At 44.8% G+C, this 25,157-nt stretch overlaps 1 protein-coding gene across 1 annotated transcript in view; it reads left to right on the top strand.

Annotated features, from left to right (window-relative positions):
- The window catches only part of COL4A1 (collagen type IV alpha 1 chain), a 157,318-nt gene that overhangs the window by 96,894 nt on the left and 35,267 nt on the right, over positions 1–25,157 (top strand). The window contains 18 exon segments of the mRNA XM_017868194.1: positions 241–324; positions 411–473; positions 1,023–1,058; positions 1,569–1,610; positions 2,877–2,963; positions 3,492–3,518; positions 3,677–3,727; positions 4,842–4,886; positions 4,974–5,027; positions 6,752–6,793; positions 8,822–8,906; positions 9,569–9,604; positions 11,309–11,473; positions 14,710–14,833; positions 16,943–17,025; positions 17,552–17,622; positions 22,512–22,703; positions 23,276–23,444. Coding sequence (XP_017723683.1) covers positions 241–324; positions 411–473; positions 1,023–1,058; positions 1,569–1,610; positions 2,877–2,963; positions 3,492–3,518; positions 3,677–3,727; positions 4,842–4,886; positions 4,974–5,027; positions 6,752–6,793; positions 8,822–8,906; positions 9,569–9,604; positions 11,309–11,473; positions 14,710–14,833; positions 16,943–17,025; positions 17,552–17,622; positions 22,512–22,703; positions 23,276–23,444 — 1,456 coding nt within the window.

The raw sequence follows: 25,157 nt of genomic DNA, 5'->3' as shown, positions 1-25,157 counted from the left end.
GTCTCTACATTCAGTCCTGGCTGTGGCTAAGTTGACCATGCAGTGGTTAAAGCTGGTTACTAGGATGGCAATCATGATGGGAGGATGCCAGGCTGTTGATTTCCAGTGTAGACAGGGTCTAAATCCCAGACTTAGGCTAGTCCTATAACAGTAATATATGCCAACTACTCAATGAGTTTTCAGTTTCTTTACGTGAATGTCAATATTTGCAACTTTCTATTTTCTTTGTTCATCCTCTAGGGTGATCCAGGTGAGATACTTGGCCATGTGCCCGGGATGCTGTTGAAAGGTGAAAGAGGATTTCCCGGACTCCCAGGGAATCCAGTAAGCATTTGCTGAATCATTATGAACATGTGCCACCTCACCCTCCCAGTTTGCATCTGAACTCATTTCTTTCTCATGCATTCTAGGGCCCACCAGGATTGCCAGGACTTCAAGGTCCTGTTGGGCCTCCAGGATTTACCGGACCACCGGTAAGTTTTGGGGACTGTCTCTCCAAGGCAATCATTTAAAGAACAACTATATTGAGGTGTGAAAATAACTAATAATTTAGTAAAAACTTTACACGGCTGTGGTCGCTCTTAATATGAACATGGCAGAATCAGCTTCCCTCTTATTAAACGTTTGGCTGGCAGCCTGGTACTCATATACCCAGAGCTGTGGGAAAGGGGTGATGATAGCACCATAAACTGATATCCTGAAACAAATAATGCAGCCATGGTTGTGGCGGCTGGCTGGGTACCACCGATAGTCACAGCCTGTGGGAGTGAGTTCAAAGATGGACAGGCAGGCTCTGCCCCAGGTGACTTCACCGTGGAGCAGGGGAGACGGATTGGTATTGATATGGTCACACCTGAGGGTCCTCCCCCTGCTAGGAGTGGGGAGGGAGGGGAAGCCCAGGAAAAATATTTCACAAATAAATTATGTTGACCAGAGAATCTTAAGATAACATCAGCCTAAAGAAGGGCTTCAAGCTCCCTATAGTTGTGAAACCTATTTAATTAAAATGCTCTCTCTCCTAGGGTCCTCCAGGTCCTCCCGGCCCTCCAGGTGAAAAGGTAAAGGTTTTTTTCATTTTTTGTTCTTTGGCATTAGTATAAGGCTATCATGAAATCGCTATAGCTCATTCTTCTCATTCTTTCAGTCTCTGTAAAAAAATGTTGGAAAATTAACACTATCTTTATCTAACTATACCTTTAAGTATCTATCATTTATCTATCATTTATTATCTACTGATTATCTATCAATATATTGATCTTTTCTTTCATTCGTCCCTTAGTCAATACTTTGGAATCACTGATATTTCCCTTAGTTTTCTAACGCAAGAGTTTAAAAACTGTAAATTTAAAAAAATGTCTTTAGAATTTTTGGTCAGTCATACTTTAAAAACTTTTTTCATAGACATTGAATACAGCATGATCGTTCCTTTCTGGAAAATTTTATGAGAGTTATGGGACAAAGCTATTGCCTGAAATCTACCATCTTACTGCGTTTTGTGTGAGGTTTGTAGAATGACTTTGAACAAAGTAGACAAATGTAATAATGAAAGCCTAATTTTTAATCCACAGGGACAAATGGGCTTAAGTTTTCAAGGACCCAAAGGTGACAAGGTGAGTGCACATTGCTCTGGAGTGCTTTCATGTTGAAAACCACAGTTCTCACCTGACAGTTACCCACCTTTGGATCAACGTTTGGACTCATAAGTATAGTTACTCTTCTCTGCATGTTCTTGCGTTTGGTAGTGTTTTCCTTAAAATGACAGCATTGTTGAATTTATTCTAGCTTATTCAATACACTGGAATTTATGGAAGTGCTCTGTGATCTGACAAGCAGAGAACAACGAGGCTAACTCTAATTATCTGTGCAAAGAGTTCAATCAAACTCTTCTTCGTCAGTGATGAGGTCAGACCTAGGATTTATAAGAGTCAAATTTAGGAGTTGACCATTAGATGCATAACCGTGTAAGCCCTGCAGAGTGGAAGTCCACCACCAGGAAATTAGGACTAGCACGGTTGGCAGTGGCCCCTCACCACCGGCCTCTCTTCTCAGAGGTGGGCGGGTGGTCCAGGGCCAAGTGGGTGTGAGGGGAGATGCAGTGTGGAGCTGGGAGGGCGCAGACCACAGCAGGTGTCTTCATCCTGCAGAGAGGAGAAAGTGGTGGGTCCCTGATCCTCTCCAAGAGTTTCCCTGGATCAGACCAATGAAACAGGCACTGGCTGAGAAGGGATGCCTGCCATTGTGATAGCCAGCCTGTGGAAGGCCAGATTCTCCTCTGACATCCAAGCTGGTGGAGGCAGTTACAACCAGAGCACCCAATGCAGTGGGGCCTGGATGAATCTGGATGTGCAGGCGGCCTCTGCTTGCCACCCTAGATTTTGGCCCAGTCTTCTCATAAACTTTGCAATATAGTGACTCTGAAATGTATGTGGTTGTAATTTTCAGGTGTACCCAGCAGTTAGGATGCCTGAGGAAGGAGACTCTTGATGGTTGTCTTATTTTGGAGTTACCTAAAATGCCTTCTTTCTTCTCAGCTTCTATTAGGCAGTTTGTATTCCTTTCCTCCGTGCCATCAGAAGCCAATACACACTACACAGGTGCACGCAAGTCCAGAGGTGTCTTGCAGGTGTTCAGATTCCATGGTTATTCCTGAGCCAGTGATTGCCCATAGAAGAAGTGAAATTCTCCTCCTGGGTTTAGATTCTTCTTCTTATTGAAATTTGATTTTCTGCGGAGGCAAAGGATGAGTAGAATAGAATAGAGTATAATTACATTTTAAAAATAGGTGTTTTATTTTAGGCTTTTACCTCTCTCTGCAATTTTTCATCTCTGCATAATTGTTTCCATGCCTAATTAATTTTACATTTTTGTGTCGACAGGGTGACCAAGGGGTCAGTGGGCCTCCGGGAGTACCAGGACAAGCCCAAGTTCAAGAAAAAGGAGATTTTGCCACCAAGGGAGAAAAGGTGTGAATAGGCTTCATCCAGTGAATACTGATTTTCTAATTTTGGACAAATTCCAAAGGACAAAGAGAAAATGGGTCAAAATTCAGTTTTTCCAGCTACCTTCAATCCTGGTCTGGAAAACAGATGTATAGACTGTTCGTTCCGTAAAATGCGGGCACCTCTGAGAGCAGAGGCAGCTGGAACTGGGTTGGTCCAAGCCTGATCCGAGGCTCACCCTGCTGGATCAGGGCCTCTTAAATGTGCCCCAAGTTAGGGATGGCTTGGTGAGCAGGAGGGAGTCGGGCTGGGGGGCAGGGGGAGGACAGGGCCAGTCACCATGGGTCAAGCATGATAAACCCTGCCCGGCTTACATTTCTACCAGTCAATGCCAAGTGAGTGCTGGAGATCAACGGGAATTTCTTTGTTAATATATCAGAAAAGGTTTTTTTTTTTTTCTTTTTTTCTTTTTTTCTGCTGTGTGTTTCATGCAGCATATAACAATTGATACAGCTGTTTGATAGTACTGATCTGTCTCTCCAACTCTTTCAGGGCCAAAAAGGTGAACCTGGATTTCAGGTAAGTCCTCAATTTCTGTCTATCATTTTTAGGTCAAAGACCATAAAGTACAGATTTAAGTTACAAGCTTATTTCACCTGAAGTTTAATATTTATCTAACTTAATATTTTGCTTTATTTATAGACAAATGAATCTCTTTGCCTTTTTGTTCATTTAAGGGAATGCCAGGGGTCGGAGAGAAAGGTGAACCCGGAAAACCAGGACCCAGAGTAAGTGCTTTCCAAAGTCCTTTTATCATGAAACAATTCTCCTTTCATGCTGAAAATCGCAGATTCACAGAAACATAAGAATGGAAAAGGCTTGTAGGGACTTCTAGTTTATCCCCAAAGGGCTTTGCCGAGGCTCTCCTGAGCTGTCATTTGCAAGGCCTCCCAGGCAGGCGAGGTCCTTCCCTGTTTAAGGATCCAGCACTGAAGGTGCCACCGCCGGCTGTGGAAAGAGGCTTCTGAAGAGCCCTGGGCTGTCCCTGAAACCTTCGGTCCTGCTCTATCTGAGAGCAGCGGGTTGGTTGGACTTTGCCACCCAGAACACCAGACAGTGTTTGCACAGCCGCAAGCCTGAGAGGCTGAGTTGCTTCTCACTTTAGGGATGGTGGTGACGTGAGACCCACCCCACTGTCAGTCCCCTGTAATGGTTCTGGTTTCTACCTGGAAGCAACATGCAGAAACCTGCATTAAATGAAGCATTTGTATAAGCTTGCAAATACTCAGCTGCCAGTAGGCAAACTTCTCTGATGTTAGCTTTGCTACCAAGATACAGTCATGTTTTAGAAGACTTGTAGCTCATCGGACCCTGCTCTTTAAAAATAGAGTTCTCTTCTATGGTAACTGTTTCATAATTATTCATCATATACCATATTACTTATTGTGGTATTGTCAACTTACATAGAGCGCTCATTTACCTTGCTTGGGTTTCATAGGAGAGACAACATATTAAGCTATCTGAATCAGAGGTTTAGTGCTTTATCCGTTATTATTATTATTATTATGTTTATTTTTGAGACAGAGTCTCACTATGTTGCCCAGGCTGGAGTGCAATGGTGTGATTCTCAGCTCACTGCAACCTCTGCCTCCTGTGTTCAAGTGATTCTCCTCCCTCAGCCTCCCGAGTAGCTGGGACTACAGGCGCCCGCCACCACACCCAGCTAATTTTTGTATTTTTAGTAGAGATGGGGTTTCACCATGTTGGCCAGGCTGGTCTCGATCTCCTGACCTCAGATGATCCACCCTCCTTGGCCTCCCAAAGCGCTGGGATTACAGGCGTGAGCCACCACACCCGGCCTATTATTTATTAAATACTAACGTTTACATCTTTATTCTACAGGGAAAACCTGGAAAAGATGGTGACAAAGGGGAAAAAGGGAGTCCCGTAAGTATTTCTCTGTGATTTTTACAAGCAGGCTCACTGTTTCCGCCACTGACCTCTGACGGTTACTACTTCTTTCTTTGGTTTCAGGGTTTTCCTGGTGAACCCGGGTACCCAGGACTCGTAGGCCGCCAGGGCCCGCAGGTAAACGCTAGCACTATTGTGAGCCTTTATCTTCACTTTCCACTTCAACCCAGAGGTCTGTTTATTCTTTCCTAGAACTAAGGACTCTGTACTCAAGGGAAAAAAATCATTTATGCTTCTTCTGGGTAAAAACACAATTTAGTGGTTTCCTTTGTGTTCATGATTTTTTTTCAAAATAAAAATACATGAAATGTACCACTCATTCAATTTTTTATGTCTTTTTTCGGTAGTAGATTATTTTTTCCCTGATCATAAAACAATAGAAAATACAGAAAGATATCATGAGGAAAAGAAAGCTTACCTAATTTTTTCTATTACCTGTTCAGAAATGGCCAGAGTTCACCTTGTTCCTATGTGCATACACAAGCAGGCAGCTTTTAAAGGTGATAGTGAACAATACCTCTTGCTTTTTCACGTCATGATAGAAGGAGGATATATTTCGTGGCCGTCAATGTAGTTATGATATGAACATCCAAGCCTTTTGTTGCGTGGTATTTAGGCCATTTTATGCTCACAAGTATTTTTGCTCATTTGGTCATTTCTCTGTCAAATTCCTAAAAGCATAATATTGGTGTCCACATTCAGACACTTGTTTTGAAATTTTTGCCACATGCAACCAAATTGCCCCAGAAAGTCCTTCTGCCAGACCAGGGCCCTTTTAGTTGGGGAACTAACTTAAAAAAAAAAAAAATCTGAAAAATGTTTGTCAGTCTGACAGGCAGAAAAAAAAACCTCATTATTGCTTTATTTTTCTCTCTTAATATGAGACTAGGTAATGTAAATCTTTACTAATATAAGAAATAATTTTGGAATATTCATCACCAATGGCGAGTGGAAAGCTGTGGGGAGGGCCTCAATAGCCCACAGTTAATTTCTTAAAGCCAGGGACAAAAGGAAGAAACCCTTGGCTGTAATTTTTTGAGGAAGTAAAATCCTGTAAATTGTAAACGGTAGATATATTTAGAATACAGTGGCTAAGATGTTTACGTCCTGTAACTATTTCTAAAATTCTTCTGGTATTCATATAAGAAAAATCAAAACATTCCATTCTTGTTTACTGCCTGAATTTAAAAGGAAAAATATATACATTCATGGTATAATGTATGTATCTTTGGACTGTTTAAGTCATTATGATGTTTATATTAAAATATTTAACATGAAAGGGTTACTTTCTTTTGAGCTTTTCATCTCCTATGGATGAGATTAAACCTTGAAGTGATCAGAATTTATCCACTAATGTTTTCAGTTAATATTAGATTTTACATGATGACCTCCAATGCAAATTTGAGAAAATCTTCACCTAAAAACATCATATAAAATGATTTCCTTAAGAAAATATATTTGGAAATCATGCTTTTATATTATTTTATTTCATTTCTCTTTTAAAATGGAAAACCTTGGTTGCCAATTCCACTCATCAATGATTCTGTTTTCTGAGGAAGTGTGTAATCGACGGGACCAGTATCTGGGCTTTTGTGAGGAGAATAATTAGCCCCAAATTACGCTTTGCAGAAATCTTTGTTTTCATCTATCATGCGTATGCAAAGCAAAATGAAGTCTATTCATTTTTGTTGTAATCGTCACAGGATGAGAGATACTACAGAGAGAAAAATAGTTTTAATGTACTGTAGGCACACTCTGTTTTACCAGAAGAAATGTTTAATCTGCTGTCTGCAAGACAATCTTATAAGAATATGCAAGAAAAGTTATTTTTTCTTTTGTAGGGAGAAAAGGGTGAAGCAGGTCCTCCTGGCCCACCAGGAATTGTGAGTAAGAGTACTGTCCCTGGGTCTGTGAGAGCACTGGGGGAAGGAAGGAGAGGAGATGCAGGGCACAGCTGTCTCTAGAATTGCATTTGTTATGTAAAGTGGTTCATGCTACTTGAAATGATTTTCTAATTTGTATTGTATGGAGTTTAGTATTTATTATTTTTATTATATTTTGACATTTTCTGCACATCTTTAAATCACTAAAACCTTTTCATGGATTTTGCACATGGATGAGAATATTAGCAACATATTTGACTCCTTTTTTTTGAAATGGAGTCTTGCTTTGTCGTCCAGGCGGGAGTGCAGTGGTATGACTTTGGCTCACTGCAACCTCTGTCTCCTGGGTTCAAGTGATTCTCCCACCTCAGCCTCCCGTGTAGCTGGGATTACAGGCACCCGCCACCATGCCCAGCTAATTTTTGTATTTTTAGTAGAGACAGAGCCTGACTGTGTTGGCCAGGCTGGTCTCAAACTCCTGACCTCAGGTGATCCACTCATCTTGGCCTCCGAAAGTTCTGGGATTACAGGTGTGAGCCACTGTGCCTGGACTTGACACCTTTTTTTAAAAAACATGGTCCATTGAGGAAAATTTTTGTAAGAGAAACAGTTCGTCTACCATTTAACTATCCTGGCAAAACAATTTTTATTTTTGCAAATAACATTTTACTGCTGGTCAACATGCATATTTTGCATACTTGTCAGTGATGCGTGTGACATTTAAAAATGGGTGTTCTCATGTTTGCAAGTATCTTCATGGTGATCATTTATTTTCAGTGTCCTATCAGAGACTTGTGCTCTAATTTCTTTAGCCATTTTGCCCCCAGTCTTTTTTGAAATAATGAAAATGTTACCGTTCTCTCCTTTGCTGCCTTCCTTGCAGTGCCACAGGTAATGCGTTCACACAGCCCATTTTATCTATAGATTTACATTGAAGGGTTTTACTTTGATTTTTTTACTGACAAAAATTGTATATATTTATGGTATACATCATGATGTTTTATATATGTAACTTGTGGGATGACTAAGTCAAGTTATTTAACATTAGCACATTTTAATAATATCTATTAATTGATACAAAGGAATTATATTTTAAAGGTAATATGCAAAAGTTGACTTTGCCACTTGTCTTGAATTTCATTAATTTGGAATCAGGGTCAGCGAATTTTCTCCTTTTTAATGAGCCAAAAGTGCCTCTTCTTGTCTTGCGACCTTAAGGAAGTGCCTACTTCTGGTCATCAGAAAAAAAAAAGTCAGAAAAACTCTTCCAGTAAGAAAATTTGTGTGTCCCTATTACATACAGCCTAAGGAAGTTGAAGAGTGTTCCTCTCATAATACCCTGTAAAGTAAAACATTCCATCTATGGCTCGTATGTACAATTAGAAATTATAAACCTAAGCCTCAAATTGATGTTACTCCAACTTTACCTCACTGGAGTGATACAAAAGCTGCTGCCAGGCAAACTATTACAAAAAGAACCAGAACCGCCTGCCTGGCAGGGTCCTTTGCAGGGATGGTTACGGCCTGTTTGTTCCATATGTTTTTGTTGTTGTTATTATTTGTTTGTTTGAGACAGAGTCTCGCTGTGTCGCCCAGGCTGGAGTGCGGTGGCGCCATCTCGGCTCACTGCAAGCTCTGCCTCCTGGGTTCCCGCCATTCTCCTGCCTCAGCCTCCCGAGTAGCTGGGACTACAGGCATGTGCCACCATGCCCGGCTAATTTTTGTATTTTTAGTAGAGTCGAGTTTTCAACATATTGGCCAGGCTCGTCTCGAACTCCTGACCTTGTGATCCATCTGCCTCAGCCTCCCAAAGTGCTGGGATTACAGGCATGAGCCACCGCGCCTGACCTGTCCCATATGTTTTAGAGGTCTATCCTCTTCCTCCTTGTCTACTACCATTGCTGCTACTTCACTTTCATATCTCTTGAAATAATAACAATTATGTACATTTCTTCACTTGTATTGCTTTCCTCTCTAGGACTAGCCACCCCCATGCACGGGATGACCGCCTTTTCCTTCTTGATTCAGGTTATAGGCACAGGGCCTTTGGGAGAAAAAGGAGAGCGGGGCTACCCTGGAACTCCAGGGCCAAGAGGAGAGCCAGGCCCGAAAGGTAGCTTTCGTGCCTTTTCCCCCCTCCTCCTCCTCCTCCTCCTCTGCCCCTCCTCCTCCTCATTTCTTCCTCCTCCCCTTCCTCCTCCCCTTCCTTCTCTTCCTCCCCCTCCTTTTCTTCCTCCCCCTCCTTCTCTTCCTCCCCTCCTTCTCTTCCTCCCCTCCTTCTCTTCCTGCTCACCTCCATTCTTCCTCCTCCTTCACTTCCTCCCCTCCTTCTCTTCCTCCTCACCTCCATTCTTCCTCCTCCTTCACTTCCTCCTCCCCTCCCTTCCTCCTCCTCCTCCTTTTTCTCCTCTTCCTCCTCCTCCTTCTTCTGTCTCTCTCCCCCTGCTTTCTATTTCTTCCTCTCTTTTCTTCTAGTTTTGACCTGTGTTCATCCATATTTTGGAAGCATCTGCAGCCTTGTAGGACTGTCTGTGACCAGGTCTCCTCCAAGTTCCTGGTTCACTGTCACAGCAGGGTTCAGAAGCCCTTCACTGTAACTTTGAGAGCAATGCATTTCCAGAGTGGGGGCTCGGGTGGTCTCCCGCTCTGTTTTCTATGTTCCCTTTGGCCATGGACACTTATCAATGCACCAAGCGAGACTTTCAGCAGAGAAATAAAAAGTATACAAATGGGTGAACTGTTCTGTTTGATCCAACACTCTCTTTCTCTTTTAAGGTTTCCCAGGACTACCAGGCCAAGCCGGACCTCCAGGTGAGACTCCTCAGCTGCTTTGTTATAGCATACTTGCACACCTTCTGTGCTGTGTATATTCCGAATATATAATTTATCGTGAATGTTAGATATCTGCACACAATCGGTAGCAATCTGATTCCATCTTTTCTAGTGTTGAAGCAGAATGGACAAGGGCTTGCAGCCTTTATGCTTTTTGCTTTGTTTTCGACGTTTACATTCTTTTTGTTTTTATCCTCGTTTATTGTTTTACATTTTTTCCCTTTCCAGCTGGTCTAAGTTCTTGCGGAGACCCCTTTTTTCTTTTTTTAGGAACAGACGACACCCCACCCAGCCCGTGCCTGGCTCAGGGCAGGGACTTTGTCCACTCCCACTTTCTCTCTTTTCTGTAAAAACTCTAAATCTACCCTTAAAAGCATCCCTTTGGTCTCTTCTTAACTCTTGGATTCTCGGGAATGTGTGACTTCATGTCTCCTTGCAGAAGCCTTATTTACCGTCTACAACCTTTTATCTAACCCTTAGTGTCTCTTAACCCAGACGCTTGATAAAAAGCCATTGAAGTTGCTCTGGCTGGAGGAGTTACCCATGTCCCCCTTCCAAAGTCGCTGTGCTCCTCTCTGTGCAGCCCTGCCCTGGGCTCACCTGTGGCCTTGGCCGTTGCCTCCACCCACCCCCAGCTCCCTGACTGTCTTCCTCACTCTGAGGGTCTGAGTTGGCCTCATGCCCAGGTAGTTCCTTCATTCTCCTCTCCACCAGACATGCCACCCTCCTCCTTCACCACTCAGGAAGGGCGCACAGTATTTGGCGCACACAGTATTTGGCGCACACAGTATTTGGCGCACACAGTATTTGGCGCACACAGTATTTGGCGGAAGCCCACAGGGCCGCCCATCAGGGCCCTTGGCTGCTTTGGGCGCGTTGTGCCTGTGGCTTTTCTCCCCAGTGGCAGGCTGGATGTCTCAGACTCTGCACCCCTTCGGTCAGCCCTCTTCCCTCTCCTCTCCATGCTGTTCTTCACTCACGCCAAGTCTTCTTGCGCCCCGTTTGCCTCGACTGTCCTTTTCCTCACACTCCTCATCACAGCCTGATGCTGGGAGCGGAAGCTGGCGTGTCCCTTGCGGGAGCAGCAGAGCTTTCTCCGTGCAGCCTCCTGCAGCACCACGCTGTCAGCCTCAGCTCTCCCAGGGGCACGTGGTCTTATCCCCTACGGAGTTACAGTGGCTGAACCTGACCTGATACGTTCACACCTAATGGCTACTTTGACTTCAAACCCTTTTACAGAACCATCTTCTGTGTCCTTAGTTTTAATTTTCTGCTCTTGCCTCTAGATTACCAACCCAGTGACCATCCCTTTGCTTCAGGTCCACTTTAGCTTTGTTGAAGGACATTTCTATGCCCTCATTCGCCAAGTAGAAATGCAGCGCACCCTCTACAGCCTGTTTTTATACGTTGGGAGTACTATTTGCACTGAGGGAAATTCACAGATTTCAATGTCTACATAATGAGTCCCTGTTCCTTGAAGTTAATTTGTAGGAAACATTTGACTGTCAGCATGAAATGGCCAGATGCCTGCCAGCTGAATATGGTTTTACATGTCTAAAGCAGTTCCCTCTTCAGTGATGATCTGGTTGGATTTTTAACTTGAACAGAGTTAGGAGAATGAGTTTGTGCTGTAGATGCTAAGCGGCCTTGAGGTTGTTGACGTGAGCTTCTGTGTGGTTGCAGGCCTCCCTGTACCTGGGCAGGCTGGTGCCCCTGGCTTCCCTGGTGAAAGAGGAGAAAAAGGTGACCGAGGATTTCCGGGTGCATCTCTGCCAGGACCAAGTGGAAGAGACGGGCTCCCGGGTCCTCCTGGTTCCCCCGGGCCCCCTGGGCAGCCTGGCTACACAAGTGAGTTCCCTCAGAGATGGTTTAATGTGGTGTCCAAGCAGATGCCAGGGTGCCGGGCAGACCCCGGCTGGGGGCTGTGACAGTCTCCCACAGCCAGAGTGTAATAGAAAGGCGTGGATTCTTCTAATCATTCATGTTCCTCTAAGGGAATATTCTACAAAAAGCAATAGTTAAAATTAAAAAATAAAGCTGGTTTAAAGGAATAAAGAACACGTTAACCAGCTCTGAGACTCCTGGCATCGAAAATTAAAAAGCAAACCTGTTGAGTTACGTATTTTTATTGAAAACAGAATGCATTCTTCATCTAGAGATACAAGTGAATACTGGGACACACACACACACACACACACACACACACAAACACACCAAAAGCAAGGAAGACAGGATGACACGGGTAAAGATTACATTAGTAAAGTCCAGAAAAGCCAGATTTTATTCCAGAAAAGCTGAACGTGTAACATGGAACTCAATTAAGGTGGCCCTGTGGTCCCAACACAATACCAAAGCAAACTCAAAGATCTCCGAGGATTTAAGCCAACCTGTGCAATGGGAGTATGTTCAGACACCCAGAGCCAGCCTTTGGAACCTGTTCAAAACCAGCGTGTGCTCTGTGGGGCCCCTGAAACACGACTCCTCTGTGGGGTTGATTGAGAAAGGACTCACAGGCTTCAAGTCCCAGCAAGATTTATTTGCTAGAATTCAAGCACATCTTTATGAAAGGGAGTTCTCATGGATGAGGCCACTGTAGGGGGTTGGGCCAGGGCTAGATGGAGCCATGGATTCCAGCCACTTCGATGGGGAATGTGATCTGCACGAATTTGGGTAGAAGAAAGAACAGATCACAAGTGACTTGGGGGAACTTTTCTCCTCTGCTCTTGTGATTGCGTGAAACATGGGAAATGAAGATAAAATATTGCAGTCCTGGAGACACTCAATCCAGAGTCTCCTTTTCTCTGTGTGTCTGAGAGAAGGTTGTGAGCCTGACCAAGGGGCTTTGGGTTCCGGATTCATTCAGCGGGGAAGGGAGTGCCTGGGAGGCAGCAGGCAGGGATCTAGCAGTGGTGACAAGACTCAACAGATCCTGCTGTCCTGGAGCAAGCATTCCATGGGGCAGACAGGGGTTGCCCAAGACAAGGGAATTCTCAGGAATCCTAGAGATGATAAGAAGTCCAGGGATAAACATAAGCAGGAGAGTCAACAGAGAGTTCTGGGCGGGGGTAGGGTGGGGCAGGGGGTTGTGGTTTTAAGCAGAGTGATTTACAAAGACATGAAGGGGGTGAGGGAGCCAATGGTGAGGAAATCTGGGCAAAGGACATTCTTTTGGATATTTGTAATTTTGCAAGTGACGAAATATAAACACATTTCATGTAAAAATGTGAACTTCACACTCTTGTTAATTGAATGAGATGTGTTGGCTGAACACATTGTAATATTTACTATTCCACATTTTCTAGGTGGCCTTTCTGGTCCATCTAAATTAAGTAATTCCCAATCACAGAGTATTAAGTAATACTTTAGAAATGAGATTTGTATTAAGATTTATAATGTATGTTAAAGAGGCTACATCTTAAAGCCATTGCTACCTCGGGAACACCACGCAATGCAGCCATTTCTGCATCTAAGTTCCGCCACTGTGTTCTTGTCTCAAGTGGGTATAGTCAGCTCTAAACCATCTGTGGCTGTAGGTACCACTGCATAAAATGAATTTAAATGGACTTTGGTGAGGATGTACCATTGTTTTTTTGTTTGTTTGTTTGTTTTTTTAGTCAGGGATATGAAGGGATTCTGGTTGAGCTGAAGCAGGCGGGAGTTATGTTCTGGAAAAGGAATGTAGCAGCTCCGTGTCTCTCAATATTCATGAGCATACATTTCTAGAGTCCAGGAATTAGTACACCCTGGGCTGGCAGGGCTGAGAGATGTGAGTTCTTTCAGTCAAGTGATTCAGGGGCTGCTCTTGGAAACATAAACATGGAGTCCAGTTTGTCTAAGACAGATGGTGCCAGTTGCACCAAGGTCGAAGGACCAACGAGGAGCCAGGCAGGACTAGAGTCACCAGGAGCAGGTCCCTAACCGTGGCTGTCGGGGACCAATAGTGACCCCACTCGGGCTTTCTTACCTCCTGTGCTTTGTGAGGAGAAACTCAGGGAAAGACACATAAGCACATAAGCAACAAGCAAAGCAAAAGCACTTCCCCCTTGGTTCCTACACAGCTGAAGCTGACTTGTTCTGCTGAGCTCTAAACCAAGTCATCAAACAAGGTCTGGGCTCCTTTTAGGCATTCCGGTTCTAGCTGGGGTGGGCACGCTGGAAAGTTGACCTTGGTTAATGCATCCAAGCCCGAGGGAGGGCCCCACAGCCCCACTCCACACGCTGGGGCCCTTCTATAGTCGGAGACTTGGGGTGTCCAGGTGACAGCTGGACAGAGACTGACCTGACCATGACTTTGTCATTAGGAGGAGACTCTGTAAGGGGGAGGGCAGGGCCTTCAGCACTGGTGCATGAATGTTAGAGTTATGCCTAGGCAGAGATGCTGGATACCAAGTTGTTCACGGTGTCTTTTTTGTTCAAAGATCTTGGGGAAGGAAATATAAACTCCATCTCAATGTGTATCCAAATCATAAAACAATGAACAATACTGATATTGTTTACTCGAACCTCGGACAGATGGCGTGTGCATTACTGCAATTTATTTTTATGCCTCTTTACATAAATGATGCTCAGAATTGAATGTGAACAATTTGAGGCATTTCCTCACGGGCAGTCTGCCGCTCTAAAATAATGATTAGTTTTGCTGTAAATTGGGTTATAGGAGGGGAAAAAGGAATAAAAATGTTCTAGTCTCAGGTTTGACCTAACAGATGCATGACCCTGGACAAATCACTTAAGTTTCTTGAGCCTCAGTTTCTTCATCTGTAAAATAAGAGCGATGGTCGGCTCTTCGCAAGATGAAATGAAATAGTACACAGGATAGGGCTGATGCACCTACAGATACTTCAGAATTTGTGAAATAGCAGTGTTGGCAGTGATGGCGTGGGATGGTGAGTGTGTGGTGTGTGCTGATTAGGTTTTGCAAGTGGTTGATAGCTTAAGATTATTTTGAAACAAACTAAAGCTGAATTTCTAACACTTATCAGCCTAAAATATTTTGGTTTTATATTTGAGTTTTATAGGTTGAGTTAGGAGAGGGTAAAAACACCTAGCTATGATCCTCTATAACTCTGAAAACTCAATTTCAGATGGAATTGTGGAATGTCAGCCCGGACCTCCAGGTGACCAAGGTCCTCCTGGAATTCCAGGGCAGCCAGGATTGATAGGCGAAATTGGAGAGAAAGGTAAGATACTTTGATTTTTTAAAAAATGGTGGTTGTGTCTGTGCATATGATTTTTTCCCACATACTTACTGGCTTTGGAGGCAAGTGAGGGTGGGCAGAGTCAGGGCGTAGGTTCCTTTTATTTGGAACCCCCTTCAAAATCTATTCCTAGAATCAGCATCTTCTGGAACTTAGTTGATGATCTGGGAGGGAAAGGTGGAGACAGCCCTGAAGGTCAGAGTTTTGCCCTTTCTCCTTTCTAAGGACCATGGAGTCAGTCTTGCTACGGTGGGCATGGTCAGCAGATAAAACTCAGACTGATTTGTTCTGCAATCTTTCCATTCAGTGTTTGAGAAGAGACTTCTGTTATCAAAGAATGCTCTTCCCTCTTTCAGGCCAAGTCAAAAATCTGCACATGGAATGCTCACCAATTCTTCCAGTGGTGTTTGCATCGTCATTGTGAGCAAATCTGCCATTGATGCATTAACCAGCGTCACTCTGGCCTCTCAGTTCCATCTTTAATCTTTCCAAGTGTTTGCCTTACCACCCGCACAGGACACTTATTTAATCTCTTCAGCCATCCTGGACACAGAGGTGGATTATCACTGCATCAACAGTCCTGTCTTAGAGGGGAATAAGCAATGGATATTCTGGTATTTGTATGCCTGTTAGTAACCTCAGAGTAGGACAAATAGGCTGTCCCCCAAATCAGCCCCACTGTGTACCATCTCTGCCTGTGGATTGTAAACACGTTTTAGTCTTCAAACGTGTAAAACAGAAACGATGTGTGGAGAAGTTTCAGCCAGTGTCTTAGAATTCTGACAGCCACGTACGCTGCAGGACCTGAAATGGAAGTGATCTTGGGCGTCCTCACAGGGGTCCCACTGATCTAAGTCAGTGTGCAGTTTGGGTTTTAATGAGGGTCTCCACTCTAGTTACCAGGCGCTCAGTACTTTGTGACTTGGGCTGTTCCATTTTATGGCAGATCCAACGTCCAGAGGTTCTTCACACTTCAATCTTAGCTGTCTATTCCCCAGATCCTAGGAGAAGCATCTTTCTTCTCGGGTCTTCGCATTCCTCTTTCGACTCCATGGTCTGCTAGGAATGCACCTCGTCTCCCCACTCACCTGAAGCCTTGCGAACAGACACACCCACGAATGCCCTGGTGCCCAGAACTTAGCTGGGTTCTCAGCTGTGTTGCCCTATGCCCCTTCCACTGATGGGCTCCTGGTCTGCCTCCTAAAAGAGCTCGAAATGAAACTGTGTGCCTGCTCCCACACTTCAGGGGCATGGCCTACCTGCACTGGCCTTATTCTACTTCTGACTGAGGGGCATCCCAGGGCGGAGTGGTCAGTAGCAGTGCCCACGTGGGGCTGCCAGCCAGGGCAGGGATGGGAAGAATATGGCCACACCACCGCAAGGTCCCTGGCATGGACTTCTCTATGAGCACTTTTTGCTCTGTATTATGCCTGATTTGTGCCTAGAAACCAGACATTTTAATATTTAAGACACATGACTATCTAAGACACTGTAAGATCTCTGAGCTTGGTTTGAAAATCAAGACTTAAGATGTTAGAATTTCCAGAGACAAGCATCTCCTCCCCTCTTTCGGGGCTGCAGTCTCTCTCCTCTTCTGTCCTGGATCACACATGTGTTCCTGCTTTTGTGGCTTCTTATTCCCAAGTCCACCAACCAGTGAAGTCCACGAACTGGACTAAGCACTCAACCAAAGAGAAAGGGGACTAAGGCCTCAATCAAAGAGAAAGGGGATACGTAGTTTCCACATTACAGACAAAATTACAAAAGTCAAGTCTTTTCAGGCCGATAGGCACAGTTGAATTTCTGGATCACTTTTTACTGAGGCAGCCCCTGTCTTCTCCCTGGGAAAAGGACTTGGGTCTTTAAGCAGTGCATCTGTGGTTACACGTGACGCCTGCTGGGGGCAGTGGGCCCGTTCACTGACAGACAGAGACGCGCATCTGACTGCAGTTTCCACCCATTAGCAGAGAGCCATCTGGAGGAGCTGTTCGGTCACTGAGCAAACCTAAGTTTGAATGTAATATGTTAGTGACATCCTTGCCTTTTTCTGTTCTCTCAGTGCACTGCAGAGACTTCTGGTCACATGTTACATGTAAGCACCTTTGTGTGTTCTTTTCAGGTCAAAAGGAGAGAGTTGCCTCATCTGTGATACAACTGGATATCGGGGGCCTCCCGGGCCACAGGGACCCCCAGGAGAAATAGGTAAGACCCACATGTGAAAAGGACCAGGTCAGAGTTTGCTTTGGTGTGTTGGCGTCTTTCCTGTGAAAGGGATTTCCCTCCATGAAAGGCCCGATTTTCTGCAGCCAGTCCTAGAGCATAATCAGAAGAATGCTGGGCCCCACTTCTAGGCTTTGTTCCCCTTGCTGGGAATGATCAAGATGGCCTCATAAAGATTTCCTAATAAAAGGCAGCAGCATGATCGTTCCCTCCATGCCACACATTCTGTTATCTCACAAGCAGTGAACGGAATTTACGTTTTCCTTTAAGTGGTCCCTGGGTGGGCACCACTTAAAGAGCAGGAGAGCAGAGGAGGGGTGTACATGTGCGTTGGGCCACATGTTCCCTTTCTAAGTCCATCTTGGGCATTTTAGTTATTACTGTCTTTGGATTATCCAAGTAATCATCCACTTCCTACACAGATTTTTATGCTGAGTCTTAAGAAAAGGTTTTAAGAAGTGTCTCATGGATGCTGTGTTGCTGTCTTTTTCCCTGTCTCTAATGAAAGGTTTCCCAGGACAGCCAGGGGCCAAGGGCGACAGAGGTTTGCCTGGCAGAGATGGTGTTGCAGGAGTGCCTGTAAGTAAACCTGTCTGAGTTCATGTACATATCAGAAGTTACCACCAAGCACATCAGCAGAGTTGTGTCATTTTGCATTTGCAAGCATAGCTTCTGCCTGGTGTGGGAGCTGGTAAGTGGTGTGGGAGCTGGCAAGTGTTGCTGTGTCGAGCGCTCTGGAGGGACTCCATGTGGCATTTGTCTCAGGGGGATGAGTAAGACTGTCACCTACAGCACCCAAACCGCAGCCGCCTTTCTTCTCACCTGGTCAGTGTTTCTTTGGCTACTGCCGACCTGTGTTCAGGGGTGGCTGAATGGGAGTGCGTCCTTCCCGCAGGGTCTCTGGGATGTCCTGAAACAAATGGTGCCACAGGAGCCACCCCCGCGTAGCCACAGTGCAGAGCCGAAGTGCTGTCTTTCTATGTTACCGGGGCTGGTAACATCACATCAGATCATCTAAAAGCTTCTTAGTCAGTAGGTTCAGCATCAGTAGTTTCTATGGAAAGATCAAGGAGGGCAGATCTGTTTCCCTCTGGGGATTTGAAATGGGTTTTTATTCTTCTCCTTACCGTTGACAGTTTCTGTTACAACATCTATTGTGTAGTTGCTTTTTCAAATCCATACATGAAATATCTGGATCACATTGACACGAAACCTTTCAATGGGACAAAAGACCAGCTTCTTCGCTTTTCTAGTTTGTTTTAAAAGAATCCATTAAATAGAAGAGCATCATAATAATCTTGAATTTTGAAGGACATTATTTTCTTGCATATAATCACTTCTGTTTCTGAAGCTTTTAAATCTCAAGGCGCTGTTCCTCTCGCACTTTCTTTGTCCTTCTGAGCTTTGCAAGCATGAACTGGTTTCCACAATTCCTTTCATTCCTTTTTTTCTTTTTGTAAGATACTGAAAGTCAGATTTCAGAATTACTCATTTCTGATGTAGCTCTTCAAACTTTTTAATTTTTAAAGATATTGCTGGAAGCTTCTACAAAAGAAAACCAGGGCAAAAGCCAGTTGAAATGGCAATGACCCAGCTGGAATTCAGCAATCGTTTTCTGCTTTTGAAGTTAGATCTTGTGCTTTTGCTCTGCAGAACTTCCCTGGTGCCTGGGGAGCTGAGTTAGAAGTTGCAATTGTTTAAAATATATCTAAATAAATTAGAAGTTCAAATAACTGGGTAGCCCTGACTGTAGTGGGGATCAAAGACCAAAGAACTTTGAAGGAAGCAGAAAGGACGTTTTTAACCTCTATCCACTGCCTCATCTACTGGGTTTTCCTGGTAGACTTCCTGCCTCCACTCTGGCTGAAACGCAGTCCAGACAAGCCTAATAAAGATGGAGAAAGAGGAAAGAGGTGAGAAAGAAGGAATATTGAGGAGGATCATAATATAGAAGAAAAGAAAGGAAACATACAACCCAAATTCTACTCCTTATGCCTTCATCAGGAGCTCCTTTCTTTCCGTAGATGGAAAAAGTCTCTAAAAATAGATTTATGGGTAAATAATTCAATTGAGAAGTTAGTAATTTTCATTTTATTGAAAGATGTATTTGAAGCTCTGTGATTTAACTGGCTCAGAAATGTGGTTCTCTTATTTTGAATTTGGCTAGAAGCTAAAAGAGATATCCACAAACCAGCACACACGAGAGTAGATTAAAATTTAAAAGTGGTGAAATACTCTGAGCTTTCGTTTGACTTAGATAGCATTTCTGTGACATTTCCTTTTGAAAGGCAAGTGTTTGATTTTTGGGAAAGAATAATGGATCATGAAAGGCCAACTCCCTGAGCGGGTTGATGATGCCCAGGTTGATCTGAGCAGGTTTCATGGTTCCTGGTCCCTGAGAGGATGAATCGAAACTAACACTCCCTGCCTTTTCCCACAGTGGCACCACTTTTTAGAGGCAGACAGCATAGGTGTCAGATTTTCTCCAATTAATGCAGCCAGTGCTAAATTTTCCAGGCAATATTTGATTCCTCAGCATTTATTTTCAAGGAGATGGATCAAAAGACCTTTGAACTACTTAGAATCAAGAAGTTCTGTAGCAAAGAAACCACATGAGATGTCCTAGGGTCACCAATGTCACTGTTTTAAAAACCCAGATTTCTCCCATAAATAGAATGATGGCAGGCAAGGTCATCATTGTTAAAATAAAAAATTATATTTTCTCCCCTAAGATCACAGTATTGGGGAGCTTTATATTTTTAGGCTGTGAATAATCACTATAAAATAATATTATGATGTTTCCAGGTTGAGAAAAATGTATATTGGTTATAATTTCTTGCACTGGTATTTTTTAATTGATGAATATTGCCAGTTCAGTGTATACTTCCTCCAGTATCTCTTTTCTTCTGGATGCCAAGGATACAAAGACAGGAAACCTTGGTCCTACCTTCAGAGCCCTAAAATACTAGTGGAGAGACAGCTCTGCAAATAGACTGTCCTAATGAAGCAAAGTGATTTACAGAATGAGGACCATACAATAGACCAGAAGGCAGCCCGCGCCCACAAGAAAGGCTGCATAGAGGAGGCTAATTTTAGCTGGGATTGAAAGATGCATTGGAGCTAATATTAACTCAGAGAAACAGTTTAGAAATCCCACAACACCTTTCAAGTAAATAACAAATTTTCCATGACTCTCTGCTACAATTTCTGGCAGGTGGCTCATAGAAATAATTTGTTGCCTTTCCTGGGACACAGAGCAAATAGACTGGGTGTGTTCCACCTTTCCTGAGTAGATCCAAGTAAAGTGTCCCAGGTCATAAGGGGCATTAGAGCACGGGGCTGGCTCAGACCACCAGTAGCCGTCCATGAGAAGCTTCTGCCATGACAGGAGTGTGCTGTGTCAGCACCATCTGATCTGGCAGCTGCTGGCCAGTGGTGGCTGTTGAGTCTTTGAAATGCAGTCACTGCTAGGTACGGTGGCTCACGCCTGTAATCTCAGCACTTTGGGAGGCCGAGGCGGGCGGATCACCTGAGGTCGGGAGTTCGAGACCAGCCTGACCAACATAGAGAAATCCTGTCTCTACTAAAAATACAAAATTAGCCGGGTGTGGTGATGCATGCCTGTAATCCCAGCTCGGAAGGCTGAGGCAGGAGAATCTCTTGAACCTGAGAGGCGGAAGTTGCGGTGAGCCAAGATGGCACCATTGCACTCCAGCCTGGGCAACAAGAGCAAAAATCCATCTCAACGAAGCAAAACAAAACAAACAAAAAACGAAAACAAATGCAGTCACTGGGATGGAGGAACTGCATTTTTTGTGTTATTTAATTTAACTTTCCAAGTCATATTGAACAGCACAGAGAGTTGCCGCATACTCTCTCTGTACTTTTGGAAGCCTGCTTGACAGGATTGGGCCAGGAGTCAGTGCATCGTGGTTGGCATGGAAGATGGAAACAGGAGGAAGAGCAGCTTCTCCCGTTCCTTAGCCTGTAATGTTTTAGCTCTTAGGAAGCAATTCAGGCAGGAAAGCAAGTCAGCCTCATTTAGGTTAGTCCCATATTTGCAGTTGGTTAGACTTTGAGCAGGACACAGAAGTCCTTTGAGCCTCACCTCTCCCGCTGTGTAATGGGCAGATTTTACTAACCCATACCTAACACTCCTTAGCACTCCAGGGGCACAGGCGTAAGATACAAGTTTTGCAGCTGGATATGCATAAATGTGGATCCCAGTTCCAGCACTTCCTGGCTGGGTAGTCTTGGATCTATCACCTCACTTCTTTGAGTATCAGCTTCTTCTCTGCTACGTCCTGGTTTCCATGCTTTCCTTGCAGAGCTGCAATAAGGGTCAGAGATGCTATAGAAGGGGTCGTAATGCCTAGCAGGCTGGTAAGCAGTGCTCGCCGTATGTTCATTCTAAAGATTGGGCAAATGTTGGTCTGTTCTTGGTCGACCAACTCCCTCCTTTGAGAAGCACATAGTATATGCACACACAGAAGCATATGCATGTGAGTGATTCATATATATCTAAGGAAGTTTATGAAAAGGAATTCACATTAAGTGAATTGTGCCAGAGTTAAAATTCTGCCAAGTCAACAGGGAGTTTGAAGATGCCTTTCTCAGGCCTAAGTGAATAAGTAAATGGGACAATTATTGGAAACCTTTTCTGTTTTTGTATGTGTGTGTGTGTGAAATCCAAGTCTCAGGATGCTGGAGGAGAAACCATTGGTGGGTATGGGTGTTCTTTGCAGATGTAACTTTCCAGGAACAGAGCAATGTTCTAGTGTGAGTCTCTTGGGAAGGTTAGTTTGACTCTGCTGACTCGACATAACTGATCATCGAACTGGCCCAGCGCCCACTCCGAGTTTCCTCTCTCACTGGTGCCCTGGAAGTCCCTATCTCTTCTAGAATTCTGGGCATGAGCATAAAAGGAAACTTGTTCAGTATTCACAGAAGTATTCAGCACTGGCCAGGAGGTGCTGACGGGTGGCTCACTGGGCCCAGAAGCTGGAGAAAATGCCTCTGCATGCCGGTGGGACTGAGGCAGAGCTGAGGACAGCGATTGTGCTTTGAGTGTGTCCATGACTGAAGCTGCACAATGAACCACACATCAGTCAGCACCTCCTGACAGGTGCTGCATGTTCCTGTGAATGTTAAGCAGTTGTTAGGGAAAGAAAGCTCCCTGAGGAGAGCTGGGTGCCCCAAGCCACACTGTAACTCCCTCGGCCCCATCCAGGTCTCTGTTTGAAATACCTCATTAAGATAAGTGTTTTTCTTAAAAACACAAGAAGTGCGGCAGACCAGGGCTTTGCGACAGAGCTCCTGGCTTGCATCTGGAAAAGGAACGATGAGGTGTGAATGCATGACCATTTTCAAGAAGGCGACTTCTTGATTCTGTGGTTGCCTGTGTTACAGTCACACTGGTGTGCTTCGTGGATGGGTCTTCTGTGGATCACAAGGCTTTGTTCTTACAGGGGCCTCAAGGTACACCAGGGCTGATAGGCCAGCCAGGAGCCAAGGGGGAGCCTGGTGAGATTTATTTCGACCTGCGGCTCAAAGGTGACAAAGGAGACCCAGGCTTTCCAGGACAGCCCGGCATACCAGGGAGGGCGGGTTCTCCTGGAAGAGATGGCCGTCCGGGTCTTCCTGGCCCCAAGGGCTCGCCGGTATGTTTATCTCCAGACTTTGAATGTGCATTTTACAATGTGGATCTGCAAAGAATCAAGAAATGAGTAATTTGAATCATATCTATGTATTTCTATCTCCTTGATGATGGCACAGATGAACTTGTTTCATGGTTCATGGAACAACTTAAGTCTATAAACCTAGGCATTGCCAGTTATTATTGACAAATAATTAGATGATAACAGATCAGTGTCTTCTGATGCATTTGGGAGAACTGATGTGTTTGCGTATCTTTTTGCTTTGGATGGGAGGTGAAATCTGAAGTTAATAGTATTCATGTCATTGTTTTCAAAATATTCCAGGTATCAACATCTCGTTCTCTAAAGTATCTCCCTAAGTAGATGAAGGAGGGATAATGCTCATCTAAGGGAGAAGAATGCTGGTTTCACTTATTAACTACAAGGTGGCCTTCCTGGGAGGGTAGATGAAGTAAATAAATAGTGTGAACTAGTTAACTCTAGTACTTATTGACCACAGATGTCAGAAGAATGTGATAAGGACAGGGTGTTGGTTTGTCTCTGATAACAGTGTCTTTTTCCTCTTCTCACATCAGGGTTCTGTAGGATTGAAAGGAGAGCGTGGCCCCCCTGGAGGAGTTGGATTCCCAGGCAGTCGTGGTGACACCGGCCCCCCTGGGCCTCCAGGATATGGTCCTACTGGTCCCATTGGTGACAAAGGACAAGCAGGCTTTCCTGGAGGCCCTGGGTCCCCAGGCCTGCCAGGTGAGGCCTGAGAAACTCCTGGTGCAGCATGAAGTTGTAAACGGAGGCTGGCGCAGGCACCTCGGGTGCCCACAGGGTCCCGGGGCTCGCATAGGCTGGGGCGCACGCTTGGCTTTGATTCTTCCAGGAGTTGGGGCGGGACCTGGGCAAGCCTTTAGCCTTTTGAGCCTTCCTTTCCTCATGTATGTGATGGGCCAGGCAATATGCAGGTTCTCCCTAAAAAGAACTTGGGTTTACAGTCCTCCTAAGTAAGTATACAGCGCGCACCAGCTAAAATCAGCCTTTACGTAGAAGTCACACCGAGGTCAAGTCATTTTCCTCTCCTTACCCATTTGACTTTTCCCGATGAGCAGCCCATTTTGGCTTCTGTGTAGCCCGAGTGGTGTGATCTCCACCTCTTCACAGTAGGCAGACGCCTGTGAACAGATTACAGAGGCCCCGCAGCACAGTGGCGATTTCATTCCATGGTGGTTTTAGTTGTCTGCTGTTTTCTCAGTGGATCACACATGAAGCTCTATGCTGAGCATTGACAAGACGTGGTCAAAACCACAGATGTGGTCCCTGCCCTCTGGCACAGCCTGTTCAGAGGGTTTCCAGGGAACCCGTAGCAGGGATGAGTGTGGACTCCCTCGTCATTCTCCTCTCCCATGACTTGCTTATTTTCAGGGCCAGTGGGATGTGGGTGTGGCGCTGGGCCTTGCACACAGCAGGTGCTAATAGTTTATTAGCTGACTGCGATTCCCAGTAGACATGGAGCACTCCTAGCACTCCTCGTGCTCCCATAATGAGAGTACAATCCCATAATGAGACAAGGAGAGGCCAGGAATGCCTTGTGTGTAGATGAGGGAAGTAAATGCACGTTGCTAGGAAACATTCAGAAAGTTGTAGAAGTGAGTGAAAGGACTTAAAGTGATTAAAAATATGTAACTAGTAAACCTTAAAAAACATAGTTATTTATAAAGTAGCTGGTGCCAGGCGTGGTGGCTCACGCCTGTAATCCTAGCACTTTGGGAGGCCAAGGTGGGCAGATCACCTGAGATCAGGAGTTCAAGACCAGCCTGGCCAACATGGTGAAACCCTGGCATCTGTAGTCGCAGCTACTTGGGAGGCTGAGGCAGGAGAATTGCTAGAATCCAGGAGGCAGAGGTTGCAGTGAGCGACCATTGCAGCATCGCACCATTGCACTCCAGCCTGGATGACAGAGCAAGACACTGTCTCAAAAGCAAACAAACAAACAACACACACACAGTCCAGTTCCTAAGCATTCCAGCATGGGAAATGTCAGCCAGCATTTGATGGAAGCCCAGGTGTAGTGTGCTAACATAACTGTTGCTCTTACCCTTCTCCCTGCTGTGTAATCAGTGAGTCCTTAGCATCAAGTTCTGATGCCATTGATGGCTGTTCTTTGTTTAGAAGGGTCCCAGAAATGTCTCTTTTATGATTCCGTTAGAGGTAGGGTGATACCGGGTTTGATGGAGGAGGACTTTGGTGAACCAGGCATAGGGACTTCTGATCACTTTCCCTTGGGCCTCTTGATTCCACAATCAACAAATCAAGTGCCGTCTTTGTGCTTGTGACATCTGCAGATTTTCGGAGCTGTCGAAGGGAATTAGCCTTTCTTTTGGCTTGAAACTACCATCAGAGAAACCAGCTGGAGTACTCACAAATATACACTAGCAGATGGGGAAGAAGGCTTCTGGGGAGGGGGGACAG

Source organism: Rhinopithecus bieti, unplaced genomic scaffold (assembly GCF_001698545.2).
Source record: "Rhinopithecus bieti isolate Rb0 unplaced genomic scaffold, ASM169854v2 scaffold_3734, whole genome shotgun sequence".
In the NCBI taxonomy this organism is placed as follows: Eukaryota; Metazoa; Chordata; class Mammalia; order Primates; family Cercopithecidae; genus Rhinopithecus; species Rhinopithecus bieti.
Note: the sequence above shows the minus strand (reverse complement) of the source record. Positions and strands in the feature narration are given on the sequence as shown.